Source organism: Hirundo rustica, chromosome 4 (genome assembly GCF_015227805.2).
Source record: "Hirundo rustica isolate bHirRus1 chromosome 4, bHirRus1.pri.v3, whole genome shotgun sequence".
In the NCBI taxonomy this organism is placed as follows: Eukaryota; Metazoa; Chordata; class Aves; order Passeriformes; family Hirundinidae; genus Hirundo; species Hirundo rustica.
The window spans coordinates 28704732-28719689 of NC_053453.1; the positions used below are offsets into that span (position 1 = coordinate 28704732).

General features: G+C 34.6%; 1 protein-coding gene across 37 annotated transcripts in view; it reads left to right on the plus strand.

The window, feature by feature from the left end:
- Window positions 1-14958, plus strand: part of NRCAM (neuronal cell adhesion molecule) — a 147463-nt gene that overhangs the window by 108522 nt on the left and 23983 nt on the right. For 21 of the 37 annotated variants that reach the window (XM_040061070.2, XM_040061072.2, XM_040061088.2 and 18 more), the window contains 9 exons: window positions 1038-1139; window positions 3930-4127; window positions 4240-4310; window positions 5193-5418; window positions 5707-5822; window positions 8615-8819; window positions 8979-9101; window positions 10190-10366; window positions 11444-11479. In XM_040061070.2, the coding sequence (XP_039917004.1) occupies window positions 1038-1139; window positions 3930-4127; window positions 4240-4310; window positions 5193-5418; window positions 5707-5822; window positions 8615-8819; window positions 8979-9101; window positions 10190-10366; window positions 11444-11479 (1254 nt within the window). The remainder of the gene's footprint in view (window positions 1-1037; window positions 1140-3929; window positions 4128-4239; window positions 4311-5192; window positions 5419-5706; window positions 5823-8614; window positions 8820-8978; window positions 9102-10189; window positions 10367-11443; window positions 11480-14958) is intronic. The other 16 variants (XM_040061073.2, XM_040061079.2, XM_040061083.2 and 13 more) reach the window with 1 other exon arrangement.

Consider the following 14958-nt stretch of genomic DNA (forward strand, 5'->3'; position numbering starts at 1 on the left):
AAGATGTTGCACCAGCCATATTATGTTTTCTGTCAACATCGGTTTTGCAGCTTTGTAGGCCTGCTCTATTTTATTGAATAGTTTATCTTCATTTTGCACCACTCATAAGATGAATATGACCGTATTGACCAGTTTGACTTATAATTGATGAAATTGCCAACATTTTAAAATTAAAGTTAAAACAAAAATATATATATATATATATAAATAAATCTGTTAGGCACAGTCTTAAATTTAACAGTATAGAGCCTTTAATTTGGTAGCATGTTTTCTGAATTTGGGGGTTCAAATGGAGTATAATAAGCTAAAACACTTTTAAGTATAAGGTTTTTAAGCACTTTTATGTAAATCCTATCAGGAAAAAGATTCAGTGAAAATGCTTATGTATCCTTATATGAACCTACTTATTAGTCGTGATTTTTGTGTAACAAATCATATAATAAATTACCTTTGTGAATTTGGAACAGACAATTACATCTTTTGCATTATAAAGATGTATAATAACAGCTTTTATAATAACAGTATTTCTGAGGCTTTTTAAAAGAACAGCAAAAAATAAATAATTTAGTAACTTGCAATTAGTTTCTGTTTGAAGTATACTTGCCTTGAATTCACATTAAAAATATTTGTAATGCTTCTAGAAAAGCTTCTTTGATTTGAATGCTTTTTTATTTTTCCATGTTGTATGAGTTACATGTATATCTGTTACAGTAGATAACACCCATAATCATTGAAAGATAAACTGCATTTCATAATTCCTCACATCTCATCACATTTTTATATCACAGTGCACTCAGACATAGATAAAAATAAATACCGATTCTTGTTGATGCAGATAAGTTTCCAGGTTACATCAGTTCTCCATTTTTGTCTGTTTTGTAACGGCTGCATGCTATTGGTCTTTAAGTCATGCTTACATAAGTGAGTAGGTCTTCCCTGCTGTATTTGTGCAATTCTTTGATTGGAATGTATGGATTTTTTTCAAATATAAAGCTACATATTCTGGTGCAGTTACTTTGTGTTCCTTTGATTTGCAGCTCGGCCAAATCCACCCTTTGACTTGGAATTGACAGGTCAGCTAGAAAGGAGCATTGAACTCTCATGGATACCAGGAGATGAAAACAACAGTCCCATTACAAGTATGTTTATTTGTATCTGCGGCACTACACTGAAAGCCTTGTTCTAACTGTTCTCAAATTCCAAATGTTTTGGAATATATTTTGTGTACAGCATAGGAAAATGATAAATTAATTCTCTACAGCTGCCATGTATTTACATAACATACCCTTAATAACTTACTGCATAGCCAAGCAGGAAGTCTTATTTACTGCCCAGAAGAGCTGGGCTTTTTATTCAAAAACTTGTGCTAGATAACATAGAAGTTATGTACACTGATATGTAGAGAGCAGACTTGTTCGTTGCTTGTGTGCCTCTGAAGAGAGCTACTAACATCTTCCATTAGCTCTTCTGTAATTCTATGAATTTGAAATAGCATCAGTATCACCATCGTCAGTGATTATCCACCACTACTGGTGCAGAAGTTTGTCCTTCATGAAAATATATGGTAGATAGTTTTTCTGGGTTTTTTTCTAGTCCAGACAGTTAAAAGAATAAACCATATCCATAAAACTAAACAATTAAATATCTATAAAATTTTGAGACAGTAAATGATCTTAAATGCTGTTATTCTTCCCAGTAAAACATAATGGAAGACTCTTGCTTACATTGAGGAGACAGGATAGAGGGGGAGTTTAGGAGCAAGGAATAAAGATATTAGTGTTTGTTTTCCAAAAAATCATGGGATCAGAAAGACTTTTTGGCTTTACTTTTTCCCTATGAGCAACTTAATTATTTCATTATTTATGCAGTGTGTTTTTACTTGATTATTATTATTAGATAATAACTGCCACAAGTTGCCAAGACCAGTGTCCATGTTATGTTTGGAATTAATTAGTTAGACTGACTTACTGGGTGTTGCTCTCCAGGGTTTGATGCTGGTCAGTATCAAGACTGAAAAAAACCCATAAGGATCAGATAGCTGGAAAGGAAGATCTGTAAAATACAGAATTTCACAAGTTTCTGAACACAACAAAGATTTTGACTGCATTTTAATGAAACACTAAGTGATTTTTCTGAAATTTTACAGTCTCAGGCATCTCTAATGTATCTCAACTAGTAATATACCTTAAAAACATAATACATAGAAGGTCAGTGTAAATAGTTGAATAGTGACTTATTCAGATACATATACTTTTATTAGTATTCTCATTTTTTTCATGCCAGAAGACACAAGTGTTGTCCCTCTGTAGCAATAAGATCACACTGTTCCAAAGAAGTTAATCTAGGCAGTGTTGTCTCTTGTAGGTTTTTCTAGAATGAGATACTGCTTGCACTCTCATATTGAAAACTGAACTCTTCTAACTAAATAATGCTGTGTTTAATTATAATACAATTTATATTGCTGCATGGTCTTCTTAGAGGCTGCAAAATAAGGCATTTGGCTCCTAAGTAAGCCTATTTCTTTTGCTGCTGCTATCACTTCAAAGTGCAGATGAAGACTCAAGTATTGCATTTCATTAGGAGTGATCTGTTTGCATAATATGAGTGGCATACTAGAATCTCTCTGAAAGTTCAGATAGTTGTTTTCTTCCTTGAAGTTGCCTATAAATTATTCTGCTAGAGTTGCAGGCAGATCGCTAGTGACCAGGAAAGGAAAAAGCGGTAGTGAAAACCTTTTTGGCATATAATATTCTTACCTTTTCAGCAAAGCTTTTATCCAGAAGACATCCCATCCCAAGACCTTTGTCACTGAGCACACAGCAGCAGCAGCAACTCAGACAGTAATTTGGGTTCAATTCTCCCTCTTTCTCTTACTACTTAAGTCAGAATGAAATCTGCCAGCCTTAAGCCCAGAAGGCTATGATTAGTACTAATTACCTCTTTTACATCTTGCTCCTCAAATTGCGGTGCATTTTTCCATGTGTACTCTAAGTATTCTAAAAGAAATTTCTAGATGCTGCTCCGAACTTTTTTAGTAGTGCAAACAGGATGAATCTTGAGTCATATTCTATCTCCACCCACACATGAGATAGAGGAAAATTCTTGTTACACAACACACAAATATTTTATGCTCAAGGTTCCGTGGAATGTACTCAGACTGTGCATTCTTCTCCCATTTATTTATTGTGTCCTAAAAATTCCTTCTAATTCTTTCAGAATTCATATCTCGTGTCTTACAGCAAGGTATTTTTGGCTGTTTCACGCCTGTAAAAAACCCCACATCCTTTTGTCTTTCATAATGCATATGATTTTCTTTTTGGAATTCTACAAACCTACTTATCCTGGAGGTTATATACTTCATAGGGTCTTAATAGTAATCATCATTATGTTCACACAGAGAACTCTCAAGAAATTTAGTTTCTGAATGTACATTCCCTGATTTAATATGAAGATAATGAAAAGTGCTCTCAAAAACCTTCCTCAAGTATAGGTTCTTGACTCTAAATAGATTTTCATTATGCCAGTTTCACTGGGGAAAATTGAATATTCGGGGAGTTTTAAATTTATACAGGTATTGCATGATGTCTGCTCGATACAAGTAAGAACAATGTATTTGGCAGTCAAATTCCACTTCCCTTGCTGTGATAGTTCAACATTATTATGTGTTACCTAGAGAGATGGCTGTATTAGTGACAGTAGCAAAGGATAAAAGTAAGAGTTTATTTATTATGTTTCACCTATATTTCTACTTTTGATATCCACATTATAGATTTGGTTTATGGTTTATGTATTTACATGTCAAGTTCCATGACTTTTGAAAAGCATTGGTGGAGCAATCCCTTCTAGCTAGCTCATTCAGAAATGCCTATACTTGTCTGGGAAGCTGTTTCAAGTTTTGACATAAAGTTGGATTCAATTCCCGCTTGCAGACTTTGTAATTGAATATGAAGACGCTCTGCATGAACCAGGAGTGTGGCATTACCAGACGGAAGTCCCTGGCACTCAGACAACGGTGCAGCTGAAGTTGTCTCCGTATGTCAACTATTCGTTCCGTGTGATAGCTGTCAATAAGATTGGCAGAAGTCAGCCAAGTGAACCATCTGAGCAGTACCTGACAAAATCTGCAAGTAAATAATTATTCCCACTTACCAGGGATTGATTCTTGCTATGAAGAGCATTGAATGTGCTTGGAATCACACAGCAGCTATTCTTGTTCACGTGTAATTACTTTATTTTTAGGCCCTGATGAAAATCCTGCTAATGTACAGGGGATAGGCTCAGAACCTGATAATTTGGTAATAACATGGGAGGTAAGATGGGTCTTTGTTCAAGGTTTCATTTGTATTCAGGTTTGTGAGTAGCTGGGGTTGGTTTTTTTTGGTGGGTGGTGGTTTTTTTTGGTTTTTTTTTTTTTTGAGAACCATTGATAAGAATATCCAATTGCTTGCTTTAAATATTCTTGAAAACGAGCTAAATTCAGACATTCCCCCATCTTCATTTTAATGAAAAACTGGATTTTTTTTTTTGAAAAATATGAAAATAAGTTAAGGAGGGGCATTTTTCCTGGAGTGATTTCTCAAGATAAGCCAATAATTAGGTAATACAAGATGTTTTGCTGCCAGTTTAGGAAAACTTCAAAATATAAATACAGGTTATTTCAAGTAGAGTCTAATTTTTAGAGTGAATTCTAATGTGAATGCTACTTCTACTGTCATCTTTTGTGATAAACTACATTGTGCACTTTCCCACCAGAACACTTCTGCTGAAGTTTTCTCTGTCATGTCCTTACCACCATGACAGGAGCTCAAGGAAGCCATGTATAACCAACTCGCCCTCCCAGGCAAGAAATATTGCCTAGGATACGCTCTTTACAGGGAGTTGGTGCAAGTGTGGTTTTCTCTCTTCCACTTCTTAAGAAATACTTCAAAACAAAATATATATACAGAAATCACAATGTGTTGTTTGTGTAAGAGTAAGCCATCAACATAATTCAATGTGCTTTTTACTAAAAGGTGAAAAGCAACTGATCTCCTGTAAAAGATAAATTGCATAACTTTCAGCAATGCTTCTGTGTTGCAGAGTACAGTGGTAAAATTAGAGTGACATTCTATAAAAGAATCAATGTATTTCCTTTTAAGTTAAGAATTTTCAGATGCTTCAGAATATTTAAAAAATATTTCTTTTCATTTCAGCCTTTAAAAGGTTTTCAGTCTAATGGACCAGGGCTTCAATACAAAGTCAGCTGGCGCCAGAAGGATGTTGATGATGAATGGACATCTGTTATAGTTGCAAATGTATCTAAATATATTGTGTCTGGTACACCAACTTTTGTTCCATATGAAATAAAAGTGCAAGCTTTAAATGACTTGGGGTATGCACCAGAGCCATCAGAGGTGATTGGACATTCAGGAGAAGACTGTAAGTTTTGTAGTTTGACTCGGTTATCCTAATTAAAAAGAATTAAATGTGTAACCTAAATGGGTATTTAAATTATTGAAATATTGATAAGGGGGATAGTAGTTATTTTTTTAATTAAAAGGAAGCAATTCAGAGATAGTAAGGCTTCATAATACTCTGCAGTATCAATCCTGAAAACATAGAAACATTTCAACCTATTCAATGAGTACAGTGCAGACTCATTCTAAAAAACTATGTTTATGGGGTTTCTAATTCTAACTAGGTGCTTGTTGCATCCTTTCCACACAGTGCCAATGGTTGCTCCAGGCAATGTGCAGGTTCATGTTATTAACAGCACATTAGCAAAGGTGCATTGGGACCCAGTTCCACTAAAAACTGTCCGAGGACACCTTCAAGGGTACAAAGTAAGTACAATCAAAAGCATTCTCTTCCTTGTTTATTAAAATAGATCAGTCTTCCTTTATGAGATTGTATCTGGATTGAAGTAACTGGCATGTTAGAGGGCTTGAGTTAGACAGACTAATTTGAACTATTTCTGTTTAAGTGAAAGGAGGTAAAAGAAATATTTGAAAAATTAAAGCAGTAAAGAGTATATGGAGTAGAATAAATATACACCATACTTATAAAATGGAGCAGTCAAATCATTGAAACTGAACTTTAGTGCCCTATAGCTGGTTACTAGCTATGAATGTGAGTTTCTGGTATGTGGATATCTCTTTCCTGTCAGAAAACACCACCATCCAGAGAGACTTAAATTAGTTATGTATGACATAGAGTGAATGTAGTTTCTGTGATGCTTTGCCATGCTGACTCAATAAACTCAGATGAGAAACAGCACTTCACTTGTCCCTTGAATGTTTATCTATTAGATGACAACTTTATATCAACCTGGTATTTCACACACAAATGGACAATCAGAAGAAAATGTCTATTATGTAAGGATTAAAGAGTTAGAACCTGGTGAAATTTGTGTAATTATTAATCAAGTTACAGCAGCACTAAAGTTCATAATCTAAATCACAAAATTTCTGTTAAAGATCTATAACAATACCAAAACCAAAGACCATAGACACATTTCTGCATATACATCAGGTGTTAAGCTCAACAGCATAGTTACAGTGAGTTGTCATCATCCAAAATTTAGATGGACATTTCTTTTTTCCTCCAACTTTCAGTGCCTGAGGGTTTTCTTCTGTCCTGTAATCACTAATGGGATCGCTTTCCTTTCCATGTGATCTAGGGGGTTAGTCATGTCATGATTACTTCTATTTAATTTGTTATGCTTTCTCTATATACAGTGTATATATATATATATATTTTTTTTTTTTTTTTTTTTTTTCCTGTGGGGAGGAGAGCCACGCAATTACACAAAGCTAAGCAAAACTGAACTCAAATAAGTTACTTGATAATAATAAATTAAACAAGCTCACAACCAACAAGGATTGACAACAGACCTGACCACTGAGTAGTTTTGCTGTTCTGGCTAGGACAAATGTCACAATTACATATCCTTGAATAAGTTGCAGATGCAGCAAGAATATTTTAAATAATTTTTGCAAATACAGCTAAATCAAGCTAAAATAGGTTAAAAACTAGACAAGGCATGAGAGATCATAAGACCTGGTGGATAGCTATTATTATAAAGCTTTCTCTCAATACAAACTGAAAGCTTTTCATGGATAAAATATCTTCATCATTGACGTAGTTTACAGAGCACATGATGAACCCTTTGTAAACACAGAAGGAAAATTCTACTAGCACACTCAGGCTTTCCTAATTAATAAAATTTCTGTCAGAAGCCCAATATACAGTGTTGCACTGGGGACAGATTTCTTAATAAAGAGAGAACTAAGAGAGTCTGAAGAGTCACGTCTTGAAGGCAATGTGTGAACAAAGCAGGAACATGTAATTAAGCAGCAGTCTACGTACAGCACATAATTCATATTTTGCTCTTGTATTGATCTAACTATTACTCAATATACTGTGGTACTATAAAGTTTTTCAAACTTAAGAATAAATTACGAAAAATATGATGCACTCTCGTTTACTATAGCTTACAAGTTTCAGTACCAGTAGTACCAACACTTAATTTTCTTAGCTTGTAACTGATTTTCTACACTAGTTGATAGGATGAGAGCTAGAGGATGACAGCAGGTGATACTGAAAAACATTAACTCAAACCGTGTAAAACACAGTGGCATTTAAAAGTGATTGGAGTGAAATGGTATGTTAAAAGCTGGTGTAACATTGCTTTATAGCTATCTAGCTGAGCTTTGCAAGTCTTAGCAGACCCTTTTTTTTTTTTTTTTAACTCCAATGTGAAATCCCAGCTTCCTTAATTAAAGAGGTGTTTTGCCTTTGACCTGAATAGGAACAGATTTTTTATTCATTTAGATTTCTTAATCATCTTTAGCTTGTGATCATATGTGCTTGAAAACAATGCTGTGAAAAATAAACAATTACATATTTGAGGATGACAATCCTTGGAGTAACACAAGTCTTTTGGAGGGGCTCCTATTAATATCCTTCGAGTTATCATGGTAGAGAGACTGTAATAAAGAGAGTGCAGTGGAAGTACCTCTGAGGCTCATATGTAGTTTCTTAGAAACTCAGCTCAATGGACATGGGAATCAGCTTTCTCATCTGATCAAACTGTCACATAATTGGAGGAACAGTTTTCCCATCCTTGGGTGGAGATCATTCCAATACTGTAACCTTAGAGTCGTTTCAGAACTGATCTTTTTCCAGCTCAGTCAAATGTTTTAATTTGTTCCCCATTTAAAGGTAATCTGACATCAAGGAATAGCATGGTCAGGGATGTGATCTAACAAGGAGGCAAAGTCCAAATCTGCTTTGGAAGGCCTGTAGACATCTTACTGAAAAAATGGATAACTTCTGCCTCACGGATAGACTGGATAACAGGAGAATGATCACAGACCAATGCAGTTCCCAACCAGAATTTGCATCAAACTGGTTTTGAGCATTAGCAGAACTGGCAGGTGGTATAGACTGTTTCTGGACGAGGTCTGTTTCTGGAGTAGGAAAGCTCTATGCTGCGTTTAACCTGAGATTATTAAAATTGCAGTTATTTCTACCTAAAATTCATGGATGTTAATGGAAAAGCTTAGAGTTTAGAAAGTCAGAACAGCTAAGCACTCACTGTAGATTATTTCTTTTTTTTTTTTTTTGTCTTTAGGTTTACTACTGGAAAGTGCAGAGTTTATCCAGAAGGAGTAGACGACATGTAGAAAAAAAGATCTTGACTTTCAGGGGAAACAAGACTTTTGGAATGTTACCAGGGCTGGAGCCCTATAGCTCTTACATGCTGAATGTTAGAGTTGTTAATGGTAAAGGAGAAGGCCCAGCAAGCCCAGACAAAGTATTTAAGACCCCTGAAGGAGGTATGAAATGAAAAACCAAGATATTAAACTTAAATGGGGTTTACTTGGACTTTGTAAAATAATAATCTGTCTCAATACAGTTATATTCTTAAGAATTAATAATTTATGACCTGTTTTAAGTTAATCTACTTTGTATTTACTCTATGTTCTTTTTAAAAGTTCCTGGCTCACCCTCCTTTCTGAAGATTACTAACCCCACACTGGACTCTCTGACTCTGGAGTGGGGTTCACCCACCCATCCAAATGGTATTTTGACATCTTATACACTGAAGTTTCAGCCAAGTAAGTTAAATATGAATATATTTTGGGGGTTGGACTTTTGATCTTTCAAATCTTTTCCAAGCCAAACTGTTCTTTGATTCTGTGATACAACTCTAATTTAGGCAATGTATCCACCAAATAATAATCCATTTATTAAGAAAAAATTATGTTAAATTTATAATGTACAAAAGATATGATTGCATTGTAAATATCAAGTTTGAAAAATACTAATATATTTTGATAATATAGATGACTGTACTTGGAAAACTTTCCTTGCTGTAGTACAAGGTTAACATTTTTATTACTTTCATTACTTCAAACCATGATTCACAGAAAAATGGAGGTGAGATCCTACGTATAAGTGGCATCCAAGTTAGATGCAAGATACCACTACTTACAAATTCTATTTTCTAACTGCAGAGAAAATGTCATTTGAAGTAAATCAAAGTATGTCCAATTATATTGTTGTCTGCTTTTTCAGTTTTCATGGTATTATAATTCTAAAAAGAAAATTTTGTAGAAGTGCCATTTACTCATCTCAGACCTATTAAATCACTTCTTTTGGATCCTAGCTGCTTTCTTAGCCCAGAAATTTCTCAGCAGTGACACTGGAAAGGAAAGAGTGTCATATACATGGAACAGATAAAGGAAGCTTACTTTTTTCCACTTAGCTAATTCTACTGTTCTTTGGCATTAGACACGAGTAGCTTCAATGTTTTATTTTCTTAAGCATACTGAACTTAGATTTTTTCAATGGTCAGGGCTTCAGTTCTGCATAAATTCAGATTATTTGAATTGAACTAATTTGCCTTGGATTCAGACATTTGTGAGAATGAAACTTGATCTTGAAAAAATTGCTGGTATTTCCTGTCTCCCAGATGGATTTTGGCACCTTTATACAAAGGTGACTTTCTTTTGAAAGTGTAGATGCAGCAGACAAGCAAAAAAAAAAAAAAAAAAAAAAAAAAAAAAAAAAAAAAAAAAAAAAACAACAACCAAACACAAAAAAACCACCCCCATATAAACAAAAAAGCGCCTTTTTTAACATGAGTGTATGCAAGTTTCCTAATTTTTTTTTTCTTTTTTTTTTTTTTTTTTGGTAACAACAGTCAACAACACACATGAATTGGGTCCCCTGGTAGAGATAAGAATTCCTGCCAATGAGAGCAGCTTGATATTAAAAAATTTAAATTACAGCACCCGGTACAAGTTTTACTTCAATGCACAAACTTCAGTTGGATCAGGAAGTCAGATAACCGAGGAAGCAGTAACAATTATGGATGAAGGTAAGATGGGTATGTATAAGGAAAGTCCATTGAGTTTAAAAACCAACCAGGTTGTGTTAAACATCTGTATCTAAATATTGCTGCTGCTTCCTTTCCACTAAGGAAATAGGGCCAAGCTATTTTTTTCTAGAGCTTTCTTAACTGTGTTATACACTAATAAAGTATTTTAAATACTTCTAAAGAAAATACAAGTAAAAGTTTTCTGCTATAGTGGGAATCCCTGAAGAGGTATAAAGCCTCTTCTTTTAATATCAGCTCATAAGCTCTAAGACAGACATTGGCCTTTCTGGGCTTCAAGTTTTATGTAACTTACATTTTCAGTGGTCTTTGTCTATTCACCTATTCTGCATCATTGACCAACTTTGGTCACAGAGAAAATGGAATGATCATGGAAGGATGCAGGTTTGTGATTAGAGGAAGTTATTTCTTTTCTGTAGTATGCAGCAGCTTCTGTGAAATCTAAATTGCTTTCACAATACTGGCAAAAACCTGTAAAACAGTTGAAATAAATTTTTCATCTATGTCCCCAATTAACTGTATATTAAGCACCAAGTATATTGTTAAATCCTATTACCATTGATTTTTATATCTGTAGCCATTCTAGGGCTTTGTTAAAGTTGCTTTTTAATTAAATATGGATGCTTAACAAAATAATAATTTATAGCAAACAGGAAATTTGGTAATTTTTTTATCATTTTGATCATCTTAATAATTTGGTACCATATTTTCACATACTTTTATGCTCAGTGAAATGATGGTTTATTGGAATTGCCATAGATGAGTTGTTATTCAATGCAATTTCTCTGACAGGTTATTAAGTTTGCATATGAACTGCATTTGTTTTAAATCTTGCACCCTAACAAGCATGAGCAATACATTTTTTTTAAATGCATGTACCTTAATTTTGTCTTGTAGTAGTCTGTCAGGGTTCAGCATAAGTGGATTGTTTCTAATTTATTTGAATTAATACCTTTTAACTAGTCTGCATGCTTTTTATAGTGAAATTACGTATGTGTACTTCCTTTGGTGTTGTATCTAATTATATAGTGTTCCTATTCTTGTTTTCCTCCATTAAAGCTGGTATTCTCCGTCCTGCTGTAGGTGCAGGCAAAGGTAAAATGAAACTGCATGATTTATTAATGTGTGGATTTTGCAGAGTTGCAAATGGGGAAATTGCAGTGGTAAGGACAGAAAATCTTGGACTACACATTTTTGTACAAAGTGTAAGCTGGAAGAAAACAGTTGTGGGGGATTTTTATTTTGCTTTGTTGGGGTTTGTTTTCTTAAGGAATCCAGAATGCTTATTAATACTTTTCATCTGTTTATTTTGCCACAGAGTTCCAGGGGAATTCATTAGCTTTGCTCCAGCAAAGTCTAATTATTTCTGAGCATTTAACAGATGTATGTCATTGTCATAAATATTCAGGATCCAGGTGCACTAGCACTGATTAGCTGGAGTAGAATAAACAACACTTTTGCAAAGGAGATTCATTTACTGCTTGTGCCATGCTCATTTTTTGTTTTAAAAATCTATCTGCAATCTTGTTCTCACTGTGGATTACTGCTACCCACTTGAACACATTTACTTCATTTGCAAGCCAACTGTGCTTAGGAGACAGATGACTGACAATACCCTCTGTCTACTTCTCAGTTTGAGTATCAGATTGAATATACAGGCAAATGTCTTCCCACTGTTTTAGGTTCACAGATCTTGTGAGTACTTGGGGATATTTCAGTATCATCCTTATTCATGCATTTGGTAATATTTTGTTCATTGTTGTTATTCTTTATGATGCAGTTTTGCACACAGTTTTAATGAATTTTGATACCTTCATTGTCATAAGCAAAAGCTGTCCTGAGATAGCTCAAACTCAGGAATATCTCTCTATACAGAGGTGTCACTGAATGACAGAGGTGTCATTAACACTAATGAACATCTGTGCTTCAGATTCTCAGACCATAAACATCACAAGTCAAAATCTGTATATGCAATACTCAACATTTTTTATAAACTTAGAAGAGACAGCATAAATTCTTTTACATATAATTTCTTTTCACTTGATTATCAGGTGTTGTGAATGATAGCAGCCATAAGAAACAAATTAATTTACTCAGACTGGTGTAAATCAGACAATATATAAATATATGTATGCCTGCATTTGGGCACATATAGTACATATTTTTATATGTATGTATAAGTGTATTATGATATCTGATGTGTTTCTGATTAGTGTGTGACATTTTGGAATTATTTTGATGAAAAATCTTTTTTTACTATTTTAGTCTAGTCGTATCTGAGAAGTCAGCACAGATTGGAACAATCAAACTGGCTTTAGTCCTGGGCATGCACAGCAGAAATGTAAATTAAGTTCTCATTATTTATAGCAGACTCTAAAAACTCATGCAAGGAAAAATGGATTCTCTGTGTGAAACTGAGGTCTAATTATAGCTGTACGTGGCTATCGGAAAGTCTCTTATTTGTAAGATCAGCTGGAGCAGCTCACATTTCAGAGCTGTCATCTTAGATTCTCTGAAAACGAAGCGCACGTCTTTGTTTGGTTCCGTGTTGTTTATGGTTTCAAAGTTTTCAAATATCCCTGTAGCATATAGCTCTTGCTATTACAAAGACAACTTTGGACCTGTGAACAGCATGGAACTAAAGCCATGACGTGTTAGGACATCTGAGTTACGCAGGTCTGAGATGAATGTTCTCAGTGGTTACTGCATTACCATGTTAGCTGCTTTGCTACTGATCAGGGACCACAAGTAAGGAAAAGGAGGATTGTATTATTGAGATCAAGCACCAGATTACTTGGTCTCATGGGTGGGTGGATTTGGAAGATGGAAGTGCTCAGCCCACTCAAAAAGTAGCTGTACCCAGCAGTGAACTTTCCTTCCTCTGCTAAGTGCAGGAGGGCCTATATGTCTATATAGTTCTTACTAATTTGGACCCAAAGCCAGAACAAATTTAGATATTCCCAACTTTTTTGTGGTCTATCAAAAAAATATCAGGTTTTTAATTTTGAAGGGCAAAACTTCCAGAAAAAATGTAATTATCCTTTTTCTTTCAGTTTGAACACAATTATCCTGGAATTTAAGCAGATAGTAGGTCCCAGATTCAGCCAGCCTGAGCTGCTGAACTGAAATTTCTGCATTTGTTTTTTCTACTGGATAGCTGCCTGTGAAGACCTGCAGCTTGGCCAGTCACATACATTAGACACATGGTCCTGGAAGAATTGGAATAACTTAAACCTTAGTGAACTGTGCCACTTGGGACATATTTAATTTCTCAGAGTAAAACCATAAATTAAAGTGCAAATGGATATATTGCTGTGGTAAATCTAAGGATCTTAATAGATTCAATATATTTACTGTTGCAAGCCTACATGATTAAATCATGAGATGTTATTTACTAGATGAAAAAGCTATTCTATTATAATTGATATTCCTATTTGACTTGCACTGTCATTTTTCCTTTCTAATACTGTAATGTTATGAATTACATAAAATTGATCAAATTAATGGTACTACAAAGAAAAAAGAAATTGTTTTTCTTAGCAACCTATATTCTAAATGTGTCTGAAAACTTAATATGTAAAGCAGAATTTATTATACCTAATGTTAGATATTAAGTATGCCCTGGTATTGCCATTTATATATTGGCATCCAACCACAGGTATGAGGTAACAGAGGTGTGAGAAAAATGGGGTAATAACCCAATTACATATAAAATAATTACAGTAGCAGCTGGAAAGGAGTCTTTTCTGTCCTTTTCCATTAGAAGTTTTTAATAACTGTCCTATAGAGGAAGGAAGAGAATTCCTCTTTGACCAGTGGTAGAAATTAAAGTTGCTGGTTTAAATAAAGAATCATAGGGGTGCATGTTTGTTGTAAGCTGAAGTACAGGGAGTCATGGCATGGCATGTCAGCCTCATTTTACAAGCCTTCTCCTTTTTAGTTTCTTTTTGATTTAGTCAACATTTATATTTGAAAACATGTTCTTGTAATCTGCATGCATGCAAACACTGGTAATTGGGAGTCTTGAAAAGCAATTAAAATGAGTTTGTGAGGTCACAGTAACCTTTAATTGTAGCTAGTGCCTCCTGTCACTGGTACTCAATCTGGTCTGTCTTTTTCATGTGAGTACTAGTGATAAATAATACTCCCGTTTGTTACAAGGAAGAAAAAAAAGTAGTCTGTCCTCTAGGTTTGGAACTATTATTTCGGGGGTTTTGGCTGAATCACCAGTATGTAACTCCTCACTGTAGGCTAGAAATTAGTCTCAACTAAGTTTGTATCTCTGATCTCTTTGTAGAAGATCATCTCGGCTTTCTTTGTTCAGTACAAAATGCAGTTCTTGAAATCATTTTCTCTGCCCACCATCTGTTTTCCCTCCCTCTTGAATCACTTCACATAATGTCCCCATGTCTTTTGCTAACAATTTCAAGCTGCTTTTACAGTCAAGTTCAGTGTAGTATTTTTGTATTGCTCCTTCAGCCCTCCTCCTGCTGGATTTCTCCATTATGTATTTCTGTGATTCTTCCCGTACAGCCTGCTATGCAGAACCACAGCTTTGTCCTCTTTTAAGTTCA